Genomic DNA, 22,240 nt, shown 5'->3' on the forward strand with positions numbered 1-22,240 from the left:
TGATTTATCACTGTATTAGAACCCCCCCTCATGAATTGAATAAAAGTGTAGCCCAGTATGATGTGATTATAGGTAGTCCTTGACTAAAGATCACAAATGAGCTCAAAATTTCTGATTTTGAGAGAGTTAAGTGAATTTTGCCCCATTTTACGACCTTTCTTGCTAGAGTTAAGTGAATCACTGCAGTTGATTAGTAACATGGTTAAAAGTGCATCTAGCTTCCTCACTACTTGTTAGATTGCATAAAGCAATCACATGACCTTGGAACACAGCAATGGTCATAAATATAAACCAGTTGCCACGATCATGAGAATGCTGCAAAAAAACTAAAAAATGGTCATAAGTTACATTTTTCAGTGCCATTGTAACAACTTTCACTAAAGGAACTGTTGTAAGTTAAAGACTACTTGTATTGCTTCCTGTGTCATGCCACTGAATTGGAAACATCTCTGAATTAAATGGTCAGATATTGGCAAAGTATCAGGAATTCGTATGTTACATTTAGATGGAGTCATACCTGGACTGGACCAAACTTAGAGGAGAAAAAAAAATGATTTTATTAAAGTTCTTTATAAATTTCTATAGGGTTCTATGGATTCTCAGTTGCAAATGAAGTCAAAACAAAAAACCAAAGTAAAGTTTTGCTGGCCGACATCGACTTTTAAAGCCCTAAAAACACGTGCAACCCCCCGTTTCCCTTCCGCCCCCGCCCTGGGACGGTAGCGGTCTCTTTCGGCTCTATGCTCATATTTGGAGCTGATTGAGCTGCTGGCGCCCAAGGAATTTCCCGTCATGCCTTTTGGAGAGGCTGCTTGGCCTGGACTTTAGCTGGACCGTGGGGGTGGGGGGGTGGAGGACGCCTTTGGCCCGAGGCGGCTGCGGAAACAGTAGCTACCTTTTCTCCTGCCAAGGCTCTGCTGCTTTATTTTTCTGCCTCGCCTCTCCATGCGTGCCGAGCTTCCCTTACTCCTGAATTTATTTTGCTTGGCGGCGGCGGCGGCAGCGACTCTTACGCAGATACCAGGTAAGGGAGCCGTAGCCCCTCGCAAAGGCAAGGTTACCCTCTCGTCTCTCTATTCGGATTTCTAGATTATTCGATCCGGCCTGCGGTGAGTTGAAAATTAAAGGGCGATGGCTTGCTGGAGGCGCTTTGTAGCGGGGATGAGCAAGGAAGAAAAAAGGTGGAGGGGTCCTACTGCCGTGAGACACGTATTCCAGTCCAGCAGCGATAGCTTTCCTTAACTAACTCTGGTAGAATTAAGTAAGGTTGACTATCCAGATAGTTCCATCTAAAGTTGTAGTCATCATAAACTACCTTGTCATTCGTGTCCAGCGAAGTCGAATAATCCACAATAAACTGTTTTAAGCATGGTTTAATTTAAGGACACCTTTCTTCCTTATTACCCTGACTCCACTTGCTTCCGAAAACCCTGTCAATATCCACAGGACATACTTCTGATTAGACAAGGATAAGATTGGGATGATATAAACCTGTATTTTGAATGTATGTAATCAAACCAAGAGTATCTGTTCAGGATTAGGCTGAATCCGTCTGGGTGATGGCTGTAACTAAATACAGATATTATGTGATAGCGTTCAATATGTAACCAAAGTAGGAATTTTGGCTGTTTTTTATATTCAGGTTGGGAATGTGGGAAGGAGTTCTTGAAGATTTTTTTTTTCTAAATTAGTTGGGAAGTCAGCCCTCCTTTTTTTTCTTTTTTCTTTTTTCTTTTTAAAAATCACTTTCTTCTGAATGGGATTGGAGATGTTGCATCACTTTTAAAGCGAATAATCTCCTTAAAGGTTCATAGGAAGTATTAGCATTTGACATACAGAAATAAGGCCCCTGACAATTTGCCAGGTTTGGAGATGTGATGAGGGTGTGTTCCAACTAGCGTGCTATTGTTTCCATTACATTAATATGCAGCAAAAGTTTGTTATTAATCCAGAAATTTTTGCTTGTCTGTAGGGATTAGAGATTAGAGTAACTGTTTTAGAGTTAACAAATTTTTTTCTCAGGGTTCTCCAGTTAATGCAAGTTAACAAAGGGGATTTTTATCTCAATCAACCTTTAATATAATCTAAATACATTTAATGTGGTTGGACCACATTATATATATATTGCTTTCCAGTTCTCATATTGATCATGTTTTCTTCTGACACTTTAGGTTTACCAGAGATAATAGTCTATAACGAGTAGATTGTTTATAGCCATATTTTGCTGGATAAACCACAATTGACTGGGTTTGTGCAACACAAATCATGATTTACAAACAATAATAGATTAATTTAATGTGGTATCATGAAACCAAACAAGCCACATGATGTCTTATTACAGGATTAGGCAAATGTTTTGGGCCAGGACCCTATTTGATATTTTATAAATATTCAAATAGCCATAGAAAGTATATTTACCATGTGAATGTCATGGTGAGCATGATCAATTTCAAAGCAACTGATTTCTAGAATTCCGTTTTCTCAGGCTGTTCTGTGGAGTGTCAATGGATCTTTGCAAGGACAACATGCATTATTGCAGCATGCCAACTTTCTATTTTTTAAAACTCAAATATTTTTTTAAAGAAATCAAGATTGAAGAGGAAGAGAGCCAAGTGATTTCAAAGACAGTTTTGCTTATCTTTTGATTTAAGACTCCTATGCAAACTGAGTTTGCTTTTGAAAAATATTTTTTATAATTATGTCAGGCTGTTCCAATGTATTTGGAAGAAAGGAGTTCCAGAAATGCTCTTTGATGCTTGATAGTTTAAGCAAAACATTCTCATGTTATTTTTAAAATCTTATTATCTTTTATTGAATTATATTCCCCATCCCATAAAAATATAAAGGCTTTTGATAATTGGGTAATTTAATATTTATTAAAGTTATATGCCACCAATCTCACTAGGCAGCTTACACTATCACATATCAAAATCAATTAAAGTTTGGAAAATAGGGGAAATAACATATTCTTCCAACACAGATTTACGTTATAATTAATTTTTAAGAGAGTACTAGATTTGTTTTAATCTGTTCTTCAAACACCATATTCAGTGTTAACTTCTAAAGATACGTTTTTTCCCTTGGGTCTGAAGAAAAAGATTGTGTTATGTTTTTTGCTCTAAACCAGTGATGGCAAACCTTTTTGCTGTGGTGTGCCAAAAGCACGCATATGTTGGCACCCACAATGCAATGCGCCCCACACCCCCAGCGCATGCACGCACAACACCCCCCCTTTACTTGAACTGTGCATGTGCGTGCCTCCCAGCTGATTTTCAGCCCATATTAATACCGGAAGCACCAAAACGGGCCCGTTTTTCAGCCTCCAAAGGTTCCAGAAGCTTCCCTCGAGCCCCCAGGAGCCCCAAAAACAGCCTCCTCCGGGCTCCAGAGGCCCTCCTGAGGCTGAAAATGGACACTTCTGGTATTTCTGGAAGGCCTGTTTGTCGGCCTCCTGAGGCTGCAGAGGCTTCCCTCGAGCCTCTGGGAGGGCGAAAAAGGCCTCAAACGGGCCGAAAATCAGCTGGGAGGTGCACGCATGCGCAGTGCAGGCAAGTTTGGCTGGGGCTCGCGTGCCATAGGTTCGCCCTCATGGCTCTAAACTGACAAACCAATGCAAAGCTATTTATTTTTCCTGTTCAGAGGTGAAGATCATAGTTATAAATGCAGAGTTTTATGGCAGCCAACACTTGTATACGATAAATTAACCAGGAACATTTGGAAATATGCCTTCTTTCTACTACTGGTTTCTCCAAACTGCTAAACCTAAGATCTTATTTATTATTTATAAATAAATTTTGTTTGTTTGTTATTTTAGTTTTTCCTTTATTTCAAATCTTGTAGTGTTCTACCCATATTTCTTCTGCCAAGCAGAAAACTAACCACTTGTTTAATTAAGAATACAAGAATATTTTAGTTAAATTGAGTTATAATAGTTGCTATTGGACAGATAATTTGTTCATGGACTGAGTGTGAAAAGCAGGTGATAAATAGAAAACTTGCTTGGCAAGGGTGACCCCTCCCATTGTGCCATCTATATGAAAAGCAATGAGCTTTCCAAGTTACTAGTTTGCACTGTCTAAAAATATTCAGTTGGGCATTGCTTTGGTGCTCAGAGCAGTGAAAGAGCTATTTCTGTGATCTGACTTGTTTATCAGCATCCAGCCCATAAATGTCTCTACTCTTCTTTCTGCTCCTCTTTTGGGGAGAGAACCATGGCATCCATCATCAGCAACAGAAATCTGCTGTTAATGCCTGAAATCCCAATTTAGCATTTTGGAATTGTAACTATAAATTGTTCTTTGACTCCATCTTGGATAAAAGATAAATAAGTTACTGTCCTGCATGGGAAACAATGTTTGTGTACATGGCTATTTACATCAGGCCACACCACTTGATATTATTAAATCTGCCAATCTTGGAGTCTGTTGAAAACAGGATATAGTAAGGTATGAGAAAGTAGCCCTTCTTTGTAATAGTCCCGACTTAATGGAATGCTCTACTTCCAGAAGTACATGAAATCCCCATCCTGCTACAATTCCACAATAAAGAGCTTGAAATTGTTTAATGTTTTTTGGACTGCAGCTGCCTATCTGGGGTGGTGGTGTTATCTTTGGTTTTTTATTATTATTTTTGAGTTTTATTTATAATTACCATATTTTTTGTTTTCTTTACAACTGACACAGTTGTATGGCAAGAATTGCACATGATTTGGTATATAGTTCATTAAAAAAAAATCTCTGATTTAGAATAGGCTTAATGCAGGAGATGCCAATGATGTTAGGTATCCAACATGGAGCTTAAGAAAATACATTTGACCTTGTAACCATATTGGGTCTTTATTTAATTAATTTAATGTGGGGGATGCGAAAGAAGGTAATTCTTTGATATCTCCTGCATTAAATTTTACTCTAAATCAAAGATTTTTTTAATCATCTGACTGCCTATGTGCTTTCTGCCTTTACTACCCTTTTATTAGTGGTGGGATTCAATTTTTTTTACTACCGGTTCTGTGGGTGTGGCTTGGTGGGTGTTGCAGGGGAAGGATACTGTAAAATCTCCAGTCAGAGGTGGTATTTGCCAGTTCTCTGAACTACTCAAAATTTCCGCTACTGGTTCTCCAGAACTGGTCAGAACCTGCTGAATATCAATTCTGCCTTTTATAGAAGGAAGAAATGTATTTTATTAGCCATATGAAATACAAGTGATAAGTTATAACTAAATCATTTTGTAAGTTTTTAAAGCACTGCTTGATCTTCTAACGGTATTTATTATTCTTAGGTTACAGTTATCCAGACACACAGTACCAATTCCAGCTGTTGGTTGAGATAAGGCTTTCTGTAACTCTGCCAAGAACAGACAATATGTCAGCTTTTATCCTTTGATGGAATGAGTGAATGTTGAAAGTGAATGCAGGTCGGAACACACAAGGCAGTTTTAAAAGTTTCAAACAAAAGTTTTATTATTTTCTTGCAGAATGATTTTTTTCTAGTCAGATATATAGTATATTAAATCCTCTGTAGGTAGCTCAGTAAAGTACTGCCATTAGCTTTTCCTTATTATTAGGTTTTTGTACTTGAATATAATAACAGAGCCAAGTGTATTATTCTGTTTGTCAATGTGACCCAAGATAATCTCAAAAGAGAAAAGTTTACCCTTCCTCAAAACAATCCAACCACATAACTTCTACTAGAAAATTACCAAAGTTACCATTTTGAAGCTGATATATGTAAAACTTGATCATCTTCCCAAGTCTTTGCAAAGTTAGTGTCAGCACTTTGATGCCAAAGAGGGCCTTTCAGTCAGATAACCAGACTATCTCGATTCAGAAATGATCTCTTTTTGCTGTTGGAATGCATAAAGAAAAGGACATTTAAAAATACTTCGTTTTCAGGTTTTCAGGCTATTAGAAATCTCAGAATATTAGGAAAGGTGGTTATGCATCATTGTACAATTTCACTCCACAGTGTAATTGCTATTTTTTAAAAAAAATGTAATAATAAAAATGCTCCAAATTTTATATCAAATCTCAAAAAAATCTCAAAAAAATCCTAGCAATTTAAAATTCTGTAAGTTAAAAATATTGAAATTGGCTTTTAAGGATTTGAAGTTATGATATGTGCTCTCCCCATTTTTAACCCTTGATAACCAACCCGTATTTAGGGTTATTTGCAGTTTTTGCCAGAAATTGTATTTATTTCTGGTTTCCGGCCAATGGGTTCGCTTAATAGCCTGTGGCACTTAATAACTGCAATGTTTGCTTAACGACTACCACAAAAAACTAAATTCAAGCATGATCACAAAGTGACTGGCTTTACGACCATCATGACTTACGACCAAAATTATGAGTTCATTACAGTGATAAGTTGAGGACTACTGGTACTTGTACTTGTAAGCTGTAGTTTGTCAGCTGTTGCCTGTTCCTGAGATAATTTTGATAAACTTTTATTTGTGTACAGTGGCAGGAATTGAGAAAGAGGCGATCTTAAGACATGCCATATAAGTCATCATTTGGACAACATTTAAGAGTGACTGTTTCCCTCTAGTGATAGGAATTCTATGTTATGGGAGCCTTTTTCCCGTCTTTTTTTACTGTGTTGCTTTAATTGTCTTGTTTTTAGCTGTTTCATGTGTTTATGTGCCAAATTATACTGTTTTAACTTGTAATCATAAATTGCTTTACAAGGGGATAAATAATTTTATATTCCTTATATCTGCCAGTAAAGTCTTTACTCAAGGGAATCCTGACAGTATTACATGTTATAAATATGCATTTTTTCAAACATGGCAACTTTAAGATGTGTGGACTTCAATTCCCAGAATTCCCTATCCAGCCTGTTCTAAATCAGGTGTGTCAAACTGGCAGCCTGTGAGCCAAATGGGTCATGTGCAGGCCACGCCCATCCCAGCTCCTGTGATTGGCTAAATGCATTATAATGTATAGCTTGCCTTCAAATTAAATCATTAAGGTTGATTGTAAGAAAACATTAAGAAATTAAAAAGTGTAGGTCATAATCTTATTTTAAGTTTCACTGGTATAACTTTATGCTGAAGAATGGTTAGAATCTGAGAGAATCCTTTTCGAATGTCTCCCGGTATCTGGTTATCTTCTGAAAATTTTAGAAAACTCTGTTAGACAATGTGGCAGAATATCAGGTCTGGTGTAGCTTGTCAGACTAAGAAATTTTGCTAAAACACATAAGCTTTCATGAGGGAAAATTAATTTATAAACTATGCAACACATGCATTTGATAAAATGAGGCAGTTCATGAAAGTTTATGACTTTTAACAAAATTTGTTAGTTGAAAAGGTGCTATCAGACTTCTGATTTTTTTTCTTGCAGTAGTAGTAGTTGCCTATAACAGTGCAGCACAGAGCAACTAATCTGTTTTAAAACTAGGTGTGGGATTATTTTTAGGTGGGGAAGGATTTAAAACATTCTCATCCAAGTACAATCTGAAGTGGTATTACGTTATTAAAATGTTCAATTATCTTTCATCACAGGATGTATTCTACTTTTGAAACATTTAATTGTTTTCCCCATGGGCAAGTCAATCAACATTTTATTCTTTGTTTTGCATTAACTTGCAAAAGCTATTTTATCTAGCTTTAGCAACACAAGCTTGCTGTTTGCACTTTTTTGCCTGCTAACCACTAGGGGATGGTCTGTTCCTCATTTAATGGAGAGAACATCTTTAGTCATAAATTGCTAAGTTAAAGTGTTCTAGAAATTCTCTTCCTGGGGCACCCAGCTTTTTAGAGGTAGAATTCATCCTTGTTTTTTGCCTGACCTGAAGAGTGATATCACTGCCTTTCTCCCTGTTGCACTGTAGTTGCTTGAGTCATAGGCTTTGACACAAGACAGATGGCTGCAGTTGGTAGGCGTGCAGGCTGCCTGATGCTACAGTTGATGAAACAGAATAGGAAGACCTTTTATGATCAGCTGCTGGACCCCAGTAAAACTACAGCTTTGCTAGGTAATTACATTTTCACTGCACACTTCTCTTTCTCAAAGTGAACATACATTTTCATTTGCTTGCTTGGAATGTGTATGCCTCTTTTATTAGTTGATTGCCTTCTCCAAGAGAATGGTCTCTGTGCATGATTAGAAAACAAAATCATTATGCAGTCATTCATGCAAATTACATCTTTTCTTGCTCATTATTGTCTCCACTTCTGCTTTTATAAACATTTGGCACCTGTCCTTTGAAATAATTTAATCCAAGTAGTATTTATTAAGATACACTCTAAAGCAAATTAGTAATTCAAGATATAATGAAAAAAATATAGCAGGAAACAAATTGAGGGATGGGGATAGCGCTGTACATATCCATCTAGTACAGAGATTTGGACCTAAGGGTGTATAATCAGAAGACCATCTATGCAACATATTCTTGCTGTTTCTTCCCAGAAATCTTGTCCAGAAGTTTTTAAGTACACTTCCGAACAACTTATGGTAGAAGCCTAGGCTTCTGTACTATAATCAATATATTGATTTCCAGGAAATTTTTAAATAGTCCAAACAGAGAGCAGCAAAATAAGTAAATAAAATAATGCTTTAATTATACCTTGCCAGCAAAAACAGATTCCAGCAGCTTGAACTAGTCTGCTCACAGCCAGTCAGAGACAGTTGCCAACAGAAAACAAACTGGTTGGACTGGCCCAACAAGATGTGCTTACAAAATATATGTGGACACACAGTGATATCACTATGAATTGCCTTTCATCAGTATCATATTGCAGACACAGAAAGGAGGGGTTTGTGCTCTGATGTCATGCCAGGCATAACCTATCCTGCTTTGTTGCTGACACCTATGGGCAGATGAACTACAGTTGGAATGTGATCTGCTATTGTTGGCGTTTACTGATATTATTCTAGTGATTTTTTTTAACAGTCTAAGGCTGATCGTTGTTATAGCAAGTTCAAGGTGAAGATACTCAGCTCACAGAACAGTACAAATGCAAGGTAAAAAAAAGTTAGCTGCCTAGCTGGTAACAAGGCAGCTGCTGATCCCTCATCAATCACAGCTTGATAATGGAAGATTTTGGATTATCTGTTAATGCACAGAAAGAAAAGAGTAAGAAAAGTAAGAATATAGCAAGGAAACAAAGTAAATATATAGACATTTGAGTTCATCACAAGTATAGACAATTTTAGTATCTCTTCACTCTGTAATAGTTTAATGCAATGAAAGCCCATTGAAGTTTACCAGAAATAAAATATCTTAACCTTGATCAAATAAACCAATTTTATATTCCTTCCTTTTAGTTCTAATAAGTGTTACTCTTGAGTCTATTTAAACAATCCTGTAGATTTGATTCATTTCTTCTTTGTCCATTCATGCAATATTCCTCAAAACTTTAGCAAGCCTCTTTTGTAAATCCAGTCTAAAAAATCATTCAGGTCACTCTCTTGATATATTGTTGGTTTATAACAGCTTTGCTGTTTACAGGCCTACAAATCATATTTCTGTACTTATCTGGTTTGATCAATTATCCAAGAGAAATAGATAGCACTTCCAAACAATAATTATCAGTTTTTGATATAAATATATTTGAAACTTTGTAATGCATTCTAATCTGAACAAACATTAAAGTACATGAGTACAGCACAAGAAATTGTGTATGATTCTTACACAGTGTACTTGTCCATTACATCAGGGATCCCCAACCTGTGGGCCACTGGCTAATTGCCACTGGGTCACATAAGTGCCCGGCTGGTGCACGTGCCCCCAAGTGCACTCACAGCCCCATTTGCACAAGCTTCATTGCAGGTGCACACACAGCCCTGTTCGCACGCACTTCCTCATGGGTGCTCGCAGTCCCATTTACACAAGTTGCTGCAAACATCACAGGCACTGCACTTGCCCTTCCCACACATGCACTTGCCCCTCCCACACATGCAGTTGCTTCTCTCACAAATCATCACCTCTTTCCTCCCTGGGCCATGAACCCCAAAAGGTTGGGGAACTCTGCACTAGATGTTTCTGATGAGTTCTGCTGCTTTCATTAGAAATTGTTTTAAAAATATGTAACTCAGCAAGTGGTTATTATGTAGAACAGCTTTAATATGGGCCTCTCATATAACTTTCCTTAGATTCATTTTGTCCATTCTGAGGAGTTCAGTCTAATGCATGTGGAGTTCTTTTTCATTTCTAAAGAAAGGTCTTGCTGCATGCATAATTATGGAGGGTATTATTAAAAATTCAACTATTTTAAGGTAATAATTGTTTGTGTAATAGTAAGTTCCTTATTTTTAAAACTTTTAGAACTTAAATGCAAACTAAAATAATAAATGAACAAAATACCATGTTTCTTTCTGAAATGTTTATGTGATCATTTTCAAATCATTTTCTTAAAATTGTTGTGTATATATGTTTGTAAGTTGCTTTATTTCTTGGGAATAATTGCTAGATTGTTGTGCAAGGAATGAGAGAAACTCATTTAATACATGTGTATTTGTATTATATGTTGTATGTTTCTTTTCAGAAAAAAAGTCATCATTTTTGCTATGAATGTATCTAATTTTTTGAAGTTTTAATTTCATTTTCATCTTTTTTTTTCCCTTACTCAGCTCTTGCCCCTGTTCTTTGCCTCTGGTTGTGTTGGTGACGATATTACAGTGATGTCTGCATTCAACCTACTGCATTTGGTGACAAAGAGCCAGCCAGTGGCCCTGCAAGCCTGTGGGCTTCCCTCAGGTTGACTGGGTGCTACTTGTGGTTATGCATATGGAGGTTCTTTCTACTAGAGTAGGCATCTCTGCTACAGGAAATAATAGGCTGTGGTTTGCTAAGGAATCAGCTTTTTAAAGCTAACTAAGCTGAAAGTCTTTCACACTATATTGTATGTCACTGCTTTTTTTAACAATAATTGGTAACAAGGCTTACCATTTTAGCTTCTACATAAGGTTTGATAAATTTGATTGTATTTTTAGTTCATAAATAAATAGGCACTTTGCTTTCTCTAAATGTAACAGTAGTCTTAAATAGTTTAGCACTATATTTTTATCAAGGGGTACTATAATCTGGTGAGGGGCAATATGTTTGATCTTAGGAAACATTCAGTGCCATTTTAAGAATAATAATACGTCAATTGAATGCAAAGTTCTTATAAGCTGTTGCTAATGAAATTTGCTTTTTAAATTATGTACTAATTTAGCCCACTATTTTGCTCTATTTCCACAATTTTTGATCATAACTTTATCTTTGTATTTGCTAGTTCTGCAAATCAAGCAGAAGCCACCTTGAAATGCAAAAGAAAAGGATAAACAATATTGTTGTTCAACATATTCATTGGCAATGTGAAGAATCACTCTTCAAAATGCTGATCCAGCCTTAGTCTCTGGAAGGCCTGTCATGGTTTTGGAAGCTTCCCCTCAATTTGCATGCCTGTGAACATATATAGACAACATTTCCACTTGGACAACCAGTAAAGTATCAAATAACACGTTTCTACCATGTTATTATGTTGGAAGTTCCAAATAAAAGTATGGATATAAGAGCTGATTAATAGTGGAAGGAAAACAGGCAACATGCTTCACAGCAGAAGAAAAAGCTCTCATCTGTTTTATTTATTTATCAAATCTTTATGCTGCCCATTTTCCCTGCAAGGCGACTCTTGGTGGCTTATAAGTTATAAAACAAGTAAAAAATAATTAAAATATTAAAACATTAAAATCTACACAGATTAAAATATGATTAAAAACTGTACTAAAACTGAAATTAAGAGAACTAAGAGATGATCAGGACAGGGATGAGGTCTTTTTACCCCATCAGCCAGTCACCTTCAGCAGTGAGCGCTCCCTCGGGGCCCCACACTAATTGGCAAAGTTAGGTTTTAATACTCTTCCAGAATGCCAAAAGAGATGGGGCAATTCTCACCTCTTGGGGTAAAATGTTCACAAGTGTTTAGGCCACAGGAAGAGACTTCTTGACTCTGCCTGCTTCAATTCCTTAGCAGACATCCATAGAGGGGCCTCTTCTGTTGGCACAAGTGGAATGGGGCTATCCCATTAGGGAGAGTTGGCTTCTCGGATACCCTGCATCTCCCCTTTATAATATAAATAGTCATAAAGGCAGATTACTCAGAGATACTGGAACTGATAAATGACATGGTCATGAAATTGACTTAGGTAAGCACAGTATATATTATTTATACATTTACAGTTTTTGAATTAAAACATTAAGAATACATTTAAACATGTCATTTTAAATATAATGTATACATGTATATACTTTTAGATAGTTTTAGAATTATACATATAATACAGTATATCCTTTTAAAAAAAGATAACACCTTCATATAATTACAGTTATCTTGTCCCAAATTCACCATACACATTTTGTTTTCTTCCAGATATTATTTAAAGTGCAAACTATTTTTATGTCATGTATTTATTTTTTTTAAATTTTTTTTTAAATTGCTGGAATTTGACTACATAAGAATAGATTATTCTACTATATGAGCTAGAAAAATTTCAGTTTAAAAGACAATAGCTCTCAAATTCCAGTAGATGGCACTAATTAGGTTTTTTTTATATATTACCAAAATACTGTTCTGTAATACCCAAATCTTAAGTTTAAGTTTTAAGCCTGAATACATTTTTTGGTATTGTAACTGGAGAATTTAATTAGTGGTTTAAAGATCTTGAAAAACAGCAAATTAATAAGTAGCATTACTAGTGAAATACCTTTAAAATAAGTTTTAACAATACTAGTACATTATTGTTTTGACTCCTTATGTTTGTTAACTTTGTAATTTGGAAGGTAAAAATCAAATATTACCTCCTGTGATTTTGTCTTCCAGTAAATATCTACTAATTTTGAATTTATGAATAAACCTACCAACATTTTCTGTAGCAGAGTGCCACATTTATATAGGAGAAAAACTTACCTTGCTTTGCTGTGAGTTTGTATTGTATGAGCAGATTCATCTCTAAAAGATGTACTTTCCCCCCCTTTTAACACTGTTCTTTGCTTTCATCACTTCTTGCATGCAGTAGAATGCTTTCTTTTCCCGCCCTTTAAAACCTGGAAAAAGTAGTTACATAATTTTAATTAAATTAATGCTGAATATGTTTTGAAAGACACACATGCTTTCTAACTCCAAAGTGATTGTATTCTAAATAAATATTTAGATACAGTGTTGTGTATTTAATTGGCGGAATATTTATGTGCTGTTTGTAAAACATTTCTTGATGTTCACAGTTAAAATTGCAGTACGTCTCTAGGAAGGTACTGGGCATATCACGTTAATCGTTTGATTGTATGTATTTAATTTTGAATTTTATACCTATGCAATTTAATTATATTTCATCTATATAGTGTCCTTATCTATGGTTTTAAAATATGCTATTAGTTATTTTTAAATTTATTATTATTAATTGTGTTTATGTCTCATATTTTATTAATATACCTCATGAAGTTACAACAATATCATATTGAATACTAATAAAACCAAAATAAGTGGAATATTATTCCCTCCTTCTGCCCCAGTGAGACTGGCCTTCTGGAAGGCCCTCAAAACTTGGATGTAACATCAGATTTGGGGACCCCAAGGAAGTGTAGAGCCTATTAAATGGTTACAGTATACTGTATATAGTTAGAGTGTATTCTCCTCTGTCTTTTTATTGTTGTGTTTTAGTTGTAGCTTTTACTTTTTAATTGTTTTTAATAGTAGAAAGCTGTGGTTTTATTACACCACCCTAGAGTTCCAAGCAAGTGAGATGGGCACCATAAAAATGTAATAAAATCAATAAATTAACAGGAATGAAAAAAAGACATTTTAAACCATACTTCTTATAGTACCTATTGTCCCTTCTTGAATACATCCATCTTTGCCCAATTCTGAAATGTCAATAGAAGTGATACAGATAGGATGGTAAGAGTATTGGGGGGGGGGGGGACTTTAGAAGGCAAAAGATAATTACTTCTATTTTGTGGCCAAAAAACCCTACACAGATATTTTTATGAAAATCAAAAATGTGACTTGAGATTTTCAATTACTTTTTAAAAAAAACCAAACTAAAGCAGATTCAGTAATTAGTTCATTGTTTTGATCTCTTGAGCTGTAAGGTTTATGTGCTTATGAGTTCTTCAATGAGTTAACAAGTCTAAGTTGCAGAGGCTGCTCATATATTTGGAAGAATGTGTTGGCTTATTCTCAATAGTAAATATTTAGCAGTAATTATTTACAGTTTTATAACCTTGAGTATAGTCTCAACCTTTTGTGGAAACTCTATTTTCCTTATTTAACGTATTTACTTGGCTTTTAAATTTGACCAAAATCAAATCTATATACAAACCCAGGATTATGAATACATGACAAGAAGAATTTTCAAATTGTCTTTCCCAGGAATTTAGCAAAGAACAAGCTTCCATATTTCCCAAAGGGCTCCAAAAGTGGTTTACAAATTAAAAAATGAGGAAAAAACAAATGTTTTTAGTTGACCTTCAGTCATATTAAAAGCAGCAAATTGTTTCACAGCTTGAGGATAATCTAAAATGTACGCATTTTTTTAAAAAAGTATTCTTCTGTTACCATTTGAATTCTTTGTCTGTTAAGTGGTGGATTCTATTTGCCACAGCAAATAAGAGAATATCCCCATGCTACATTGGACTTTGTGTTTTTATTTATTCATTTTTCTCTGCTTTGTGTCCTAAAATAGTAGAATAGACAATTAAAAAAATGAAACAAATAGCCTCTTTATAGACATGGTATATGATCAATGAACTATAATGACTTAAATTCTGAAGTTTATATAATAACATTTGTGGGAATTTTAACATAGCTTTTCTAACCTTTTTGCTTTCAAATAAAAGAATGTTTCATAGTTTGAAGATATAAATTTCCAATATTTGAGTTCTTAAAATAATATGAATATTATAATATGAATGTTATAAAGCAGATACCTCATTTACTGTTAGGAAATTATATTTATATTTTGGGTTCAAAAACCAGGATGTAGAAAAATTTTCTGATTTGCAAGCCGTGGTCTTCAAAGTCTTCCATTAAAATAAGTTCTACAGAAATAAATGTAGGCCTTACAGCAAAAAGACTACTTTTAAAGAATGCTTAAATCAAAACTAATGTATCGTCTGAGAAATAAAAATGTTCCTTTTCAGGACCTTACAACCAACAGCTAAGGTTCTGTACTATTAAAAAGTATGTGTACAGATAATGTGGCTAGTTGATAGAGACCAGCACTTACTAACTTTCTTTTTACATGGTATAAAGAGGAGGAAAAAAGAAACATCTTTACTTAAATTTAAAATTACTTTTTGTAAATACTCCTTAGTAATGATTGAGGGTAAAAAAGCAGAAAAGCACTCAATGTTAGGAAATTGCAATTCAATACCATGTAATTTAAACCTGCCCTTTCTCTCCTTGTACTAAATGACATACAGATGGATTGCTCTAGTCATTCTATTTTGAGAATACAATGGTTTCTTTATAAGGGTATATATCTTGCTAAACAAACCCTTTGTAGAGATGTAATCAAGCATAAATTCTTCAAAAACTGGGAGAAAAGTTTATTTTGAAAAATGTTAATTGTTCAAGCCAAATATAACAGCTAAGATCTTAATCTCTTAAACACCTGAATGCTTTTAGAAAAATTCACTATACATACTTATAGCCTAAAATATTTGGAAATGATGAAACTAGCATGTTCAATATTTATTTGTGTGTATCTGTTTACATTTGTAAGTCTATAGCCATACTTCTTATTGCTTTGCCACACTAGCCTATATTTTGTTATTTATCAAATAATGAGAGAGATAAATGTCTAAAATGAAAGAGCAATCTTAGAAGTAATCTGTCTAAATTCAAAGCGAATTATATTTCAGGTAATATGTAAAGGATTGCAGTCTTAAAAAGTTTAATAAGGAAGTGTTTTTGTTCACAAACCATAAGATTAATGAATTCATCTAAGATTCACATCTTAACAAATGCAGTATTGCTGAACACATTTGAAAAGCTAAGAACAGATAACTTTTGCAGAATGAAAATATTTTATTTTCATTTTTAAAGTTTTTTAGCTATGTAGCTGCCTCCATTAAGTATTAGAAAAAAATATATTAAAAATTTCATCCATTATCTTAATAACTTCCTCTATGGAATAAATATTACTTTGAAACTATGTTGGCACTCTTTTATATATCAGTTATTTGGTTCATTCTCCATATTGTCTTTTTCCATTTCAGCTAGAGTGCTGCATAAAATAGAGTATTTCAATTTCACATTCTGTTAGTTCTTTTCATTATGTTTGGAGATAAATGAAAGAGCTCATCCTTAAAATATTCTGCTGAGCAGCAGATATGTATAATCCTCCTCTGTGTACAATATGCCTTATCTATTTGCTGCTTGATTTTTAATTGGATTTGAGAAATGCAGATGATTGTGCCTTGGAGAGGAAGTAGAGCAGAGGAATGCGTATTAGTCTCACTTCCTGCATATATGATCTTTAAATTGTTCCTTATCAGGAGTCAACTCAATAAGCTTCTGTCAAATTCTCTTAATCTATGTGTTGAGAGATCTTTCACAACATTAAATCTCTCCATATTATTTTGTTATATAGTAAATATGTAATTAATAAACTTTTAAAAGAAACTTATTTAATCAAATTGTAGGCATTACGAGGCATTCTTTAACTATTTCATGCTTCTCAGTTTTATTGGATAAAAAGATTTTATTTTGTAAATCTTATTTTTCAATACTTCATATAACTATAATATTTGTAGAATTGTTTATTTGCTTTTTCTACAAATGATACTTTTATATTATTAAGGATAATTACACATGTTCCTAAGTTTCTACATTCCATTTTATTTTAACTCGTCTTTAAAACCAACATGCATTTTACTAAGCTCTAGAATTCTTAGTCTTTTAAGTTCCTAATTTCTTAGCTGAATTTTCTGAATTCATGGCTATCATATTCATTCCCCTTATATCCAGGGATTTTGCCCTGATTTTGCACCTATATTGTAACCATCACAATAGTTGCCTCAAATTTATTTGAGTTGTATGCCATTAAGCAAACTTCAGTAGTTATAAACAATAATCATAATAATTAAATAAAAATGGTAACAATTAAAATACAAACTAATATAAATAAACTATATGGAACAATAAGAAGAATTTGGAGTCCCATCAGTCTTTAGAAGAGTTGTCTACTTTTTTAAGCATGACCCACAACACAACACTCAAATTAAAATATATCCCTCAACTTGGAAAAAAAAGTGCTTTAAGTGGATGCTGGTTTAAGTAAGTATCTGAATAATACCCTAGATTTTTTCAGCAGCTATAAGATAATTTTAAAATATGCTTCAAAATTAATGATAATTAACAATCATTTCCAAGATTTTTAAGTGATCACAACTTCTGGTTAAACGTAATATGCCCTTTACCTTTTACCTATTTACAGTTGTCTTATAGGGTTTTAATACTAAAGTGTATTTTTTGAGAAGACCTGAGGAACACAATATTAGGCTCCAGATGTTACCTTCCTGCAAAGGATAATGTGACGGTCAGATCTCACAAACGTGTGTTGACTTTTATGCATAGTGAAAGCTTTGGCTGCCTCACATTCTTTTCACATGGAGTCACCTGCTTGTGTACAATAATCTTCTAAAAATTGGGTTTGATAGAACAATCCGCTGAACCTCTCTAATGCACTAGGATGTAATCTAGCTATTTGGAAAAGTGAATGTACAATAGAAGCTATATTTGGCTAGCATGCAATGACTATGGAGTTTAAATTGAAAAGACTCTTTTTCCATATTTTATCTTTTTGCAGGGTCACGTAGGGAAAAAAAGAACTATAAGGTGACTTTTTCTGATGAAGAACTGAGAAAGCGGCTGACACCTTTGCAGTACCATGTTACTCAGGAGAAAGGAACTGAAAGGTATAGCAAGGAGGTAGATGGTAATAAAAAATAAGATGATTCTTCTCTCTTTCATTATGTTGTAATTTTCTCTCAAGTGGTTTCAGATAATTCTGTTTAAAAAGCCAAAAATTTGTAGCACGAAGTTCAGCAATTTGATCAGTGTAACTTGGTTATTATCACTTTATATTTATTTTACTTTACTACATTTGTGCAAATAGCACATGTCATTTTTTTTGTTTTGGGGAAGGAGATTTGAATTATAATGGAAATAACCTTTAAAGCAATTTTTTGAAGTAAATATGAAAGAGAAAAGAGAATGTGGTATGATTTCAATTTTTCCATTTCTTTTTTGTTAGTTTCTTTTCTTAGAAAATATTGCGTCATTAAGCAGCTTTTATATTCTGACAAAAAGGTAAAGTGAAAGAAAAAAAGGCAGATGGTTCTTTTTCAAGGATCAAATAATGAATGTAGTTTATTCTATTTGATTCATAAAAAATAGATATCTCTGCTAAGAAGGTTTTGAATCATTTTGATTCTGTAAGCTTAACAATATGCTTAAATATTTAATTTACAATTAATTCACAATATTTTATTTTTATTTTTTTAACAATAGATTTTTATTGTTTTCCACCAGTACAAATCTTAGTTCAATTTTTCAACAGCTTTTGCATCAACATATAATATTATCTTACATTTCCATCATCTATTCGTACATATCATTAATACATATTACCTTTATTTACAATTACTATTATTATTCATCTTTAACCTTTTTGTCTACCTATTTACATATTATGTGTCACTCTCTTGAGAATTCTCTTATAGTCATCCTTTCTAATTCTCATCTTTCTTTTCTAGCCACATGTACCATTTATGCCAAACTGAGTAGTAGTCAGATTCTTCTTTTTCTCTTATTTTTAGTGTGAGCATATCCATTTCAGCACAGTCTGCTATTTTTTGTAAAATTAATTCTTCTGTTGGGACCATATGCTCTTTCCACACTTGCGCATAGGCTATTCTGGCTGCTGTCAATATATGTAACATTAAATATTTTATCTTTTTTGGATATTGTTTTTGTATTATCCCAAGTAGGTAGAGTTCCGATTTGAATTCAGTTTGGTGCCCAGTGATTTCTTGTGTCCATTCTCTAATTTTAGTCCAATAGGTCTTGGCTTTGGGGCATAGCCATCATATGTGATAAAAGGTACCATCAACTCGTTGATATTTCCAGCATTTTGGATTAGAGTTCGGGTACATCTTAGCTAATCTTACTGGGGCTAAATGCCGTCGGTAAAACATTTTATATAAATTTTCCTTATATGTTGCGGCCGTTGTTTGTTTATAATTTATGTTCCATAGTTTTTCCCACTCGTCTAAATTTATATTATAACTGAAATTCCGCGCACATGCTACCATCGTATTCTTAAGTGTTTCTTCTTCCATTTTAAAATCTAGAAGGTATCTATATACTTTGGATATAAATGTTTGTTCCACTCCAAGTAAATCTTGTCCAATTGATTTTGCCCCATATCAAATTCAAATTCTTCTGAGTCTGTTTTATATCTATTTTGAATTTGAAGATATGGCCACCAATCAATTGTAATTCCTTGTTCTTTTAACTCTTGATTTGATTTTAATTTCCCTTGGGCATCTAATAGATCGTTATATTTTATCATTTTGCCTAGATCTAGTCTATTTGGGTTTATCATGGCCTCCATGGTTGACAACCAGCGTGGTATTCTCATATAATGTTTATTTTTTGTTTTTCTCCATGTTTGTAATATTGAATTTCTTATTAGATGCCTATTGAAATAGGCATGTGTTTTACCTTTTTTCTCCCATAAATATGCGTGCCAGCCTTCATGGAGGTCATGACCCTCTATCATTAGTATCCGTTTATCACTTAATTTAACCCAATTCTTGACCCAATTTAGTACCGCTGCACAATATTTTATTTTTAATTAGGCTTGCTTAATGAAGATCTCTGGGTGCTAAAGCTCCTTATGCCTCCAGACATGGACTGCTGATCATGCACTTTCCATGACTTCAGTCAAGTCATTTTCTGTTGTTTGCAAGATTAGCACAGTGATGTAGTACATGAAACAGTAAGATATTCGGTCACTTAAAAACAACTGTATAAAAAGGCACCCCATAAAAAGAATTGAAAGGATAATAAAAGCAAGCTGTAGAGCACTTAGATTTCTTGTTAGAGGAACACAGGTGATTTTTATTAGAACAATGACCTCCTAGCCCTTTAAATGGTTAACTTAGAAAAGTATTGTTACGCTACTGTATTTGATAAGGTATCAGGTAAATAGCAAAGAATCAAAATGTAATGATAAGAATAAATGGTTAATTCTTCTCTTACTCTTTCTAGTTATAATTATGATGTATAATGGTCTTTTCTCTAAAGCCTTAGTGAGTTACCTGAACTAAGACAGTTTCATCTGTGCTAGCCACGTGCATTTTTTAAAATTCCGTTTTTAATTTATCTTTTATTTTTATGTTATGTAAATCTGGTTAATGATCAAAATAAAATATTTTTTCTTTGGTTTAACATAAGGTAAATAAAATATGTTTCTAAAATATTATTAGGGTCTAAAAAAACAAATTTGCTGCGGCAATTTAAAAACTTAATTGAAAATGTGTTGAAGAAAATATTGTGTCATTAAGCAGCTTTTATCCAGGAAGCATATGTGTTTATACAGTACTTTAAAACACAAGCATATAGTGAATGAAAAGAAATCTCATCCTCAAAGGTTCAGACATGAAACAGTGAAGGGAAATTTATATCTCAGCTGTCAAATCTAATCTATAAATCTAGTAGTAGGTAGAGACAGTCAGAGCTTCAGAAAAATCAAGTTCTAAAGAGCCAGTTGGGAATGAGAAGATTCCCCTTTCAGACAGGCTTTTTAAAAGAGGTAATTTCATTTTGTCTGTCTTCCATGTCCCCCCCCCCCTTACAGTTGGAAGAATTGGAGCCAGGAAAGCAGAAATTTCAATCCCCAGAAGTCTTAAGAGTGGAGCACCAGGAGAAATTATAGCAGTCTAGGGAATAAGTAGCACTAGATCTATATTAGCATTTTTTAAAAAATTAGGAAAATTGTTTCAGATCAGTATCTATACAATTTATTCTGGCTATAAATGCGAAAGTATTTCAATATTTCTATATTGGAAGCAATTCTGAGATTAAATTTGCAGAGTTAAACTGCCCAGAATCTGCAAAAACTATAAAACACATTTCTTTATAGATAGTCCTTAATTTATGACTGGTCACTTAACAACCATGCAAAAGCCTGGAATGGATGCTTCATGGCTTGTAAGTCACTTCTGGCCATCATAAAATATAATGCCACATCCCCTTCTCACAGTCACGTGACTGCATTCCAGAGCTTGTGAACCACCTCATCTTTATAGTTATAACCTCCTGCAGCCATGAGATGTTTTCTGCTAGTTTCTGCAAAAATTGCCCAATTAGAAGAATGGGTTTGCACTTATAATGATAGGTTTCCTTAATGACCATGATGATTTCACTTAACCACTGCTGCAAAAATATCATAAAATTGGGTGCAGGGTTGTGAGTGCCTCAGCTTAACTATCATAACAATTTATGAGTGGACATTCAGTGCCAATATCAGTTGAAAGCTGAGAACTATCTGTAGTTGACTATTTCTTACCTCTTTCATTTTGCATAAGGTTGCCTCGCCCAAAAGAAAATAGAGTTATGTATTTGTAACTATGCATACTAAATAATTATTTCTGTCTTGTGCTTTAGTGCCTTTGAAGGAGAATATACATACCATAAAGCCCATGGGATATACAAATGTGTTGTTTGTGGAAGTCCTTTATTCAAGTAAGTAGATTGAAGAAAATAAATGCAGTTTGTGACATCTGACTAATTTGGGAAAACATTATTCTTTGTAATTACTAGATCATTACAAAGTGGGTAGATGTAATCTGTCCTTTTAAGCAATGTTGACTTAGAATTCTGAGTGCTTTGGTCAAGGGCAGAAACTATCAGAGATAGGGAGTCCCTCAAATAACCTGATCTATGCCTTGAAAATTTTTACCAAGAGTAACCTACTATTTAATTACAGAGTTGAGCATACAGAGTACAGACTTTAGTTGTAATTACAATTAAAACTAACTGTATCATATCTGATGGCTTGATCAACAATGAAGTGGTTGAGGTCCAAATTGTATACTAAAAAGTGGACAATGTTTTTGCTTTACATTACTTGATTGAAAAAGGTATACTTGAAATTGACCTTCCTCAATTTTAAAGCAGCATTCAGCTTTATCTCTCTGACATTGTTATGGAGAAATCTTTCAGATACCTAAATTGACAGGCAACT

At 34.0% G+C, this 22,240-nt stretch overlaps 1 protein-coding gene across 6 annotated transcripts in view; it reads left to right on the forward strand.

Annotated features, from left to right (window-relative positions):
- The first annotated feature begins 773 nt into the window (after positions 1-773).
- Positions 774-22,240, forward strand: part of MSRB3 (methionine sulfoxide reductase B3) — a 40,832-nt gene continuing 19,365 nt past the window's right edge. Inside the window, exons 1-5 of one of the 6 annotated variants that reach the window (XM_087967949.1) lie at positions 787-1,024; positions 7,830-7,973; positions 10,571-10,697; positions 17,795-17,903; positions 21,661-21,738. In XM_087967949.1, coding sequence (XP_087824075.1) covers positions 10,622-10,697; positions 17,795-17,903; positions 21,661-21,738 — 263 coding nt within the window. In that variant the 5' untranslated portion in view covers positions 787-1,024; positions 7,830-7,973; positions 10,571-10,621. Of the gene's footprint in view, positions 1,110-7,829; positions 7,974-10,570; positions 10,698-17,794; positions 17,904-21,660; positions 21,739-22,240 lie in introns of all 6 variants that reach the window. The other 5 variants (XM_087967951.1, XM_026667773.2, XM_087967952.1 and 2 more) reach the window with 5 other exon arrangements.

The sequence above is a fragment of the Notechis scutatus genome, chromosome 6 (genome assembly GCF_049901735.1).
Source record: "Notechis scutatus isolate UNSWTSFEM ecotype Mainland chromosome 6, rNotScu1.2, whole genome shotgun sequence".
NCBI lineage: Eukaryota > Metazoa > Chordata > Lepidosauria > Squamata > Elapidae > Notechis > Notechis scutatus.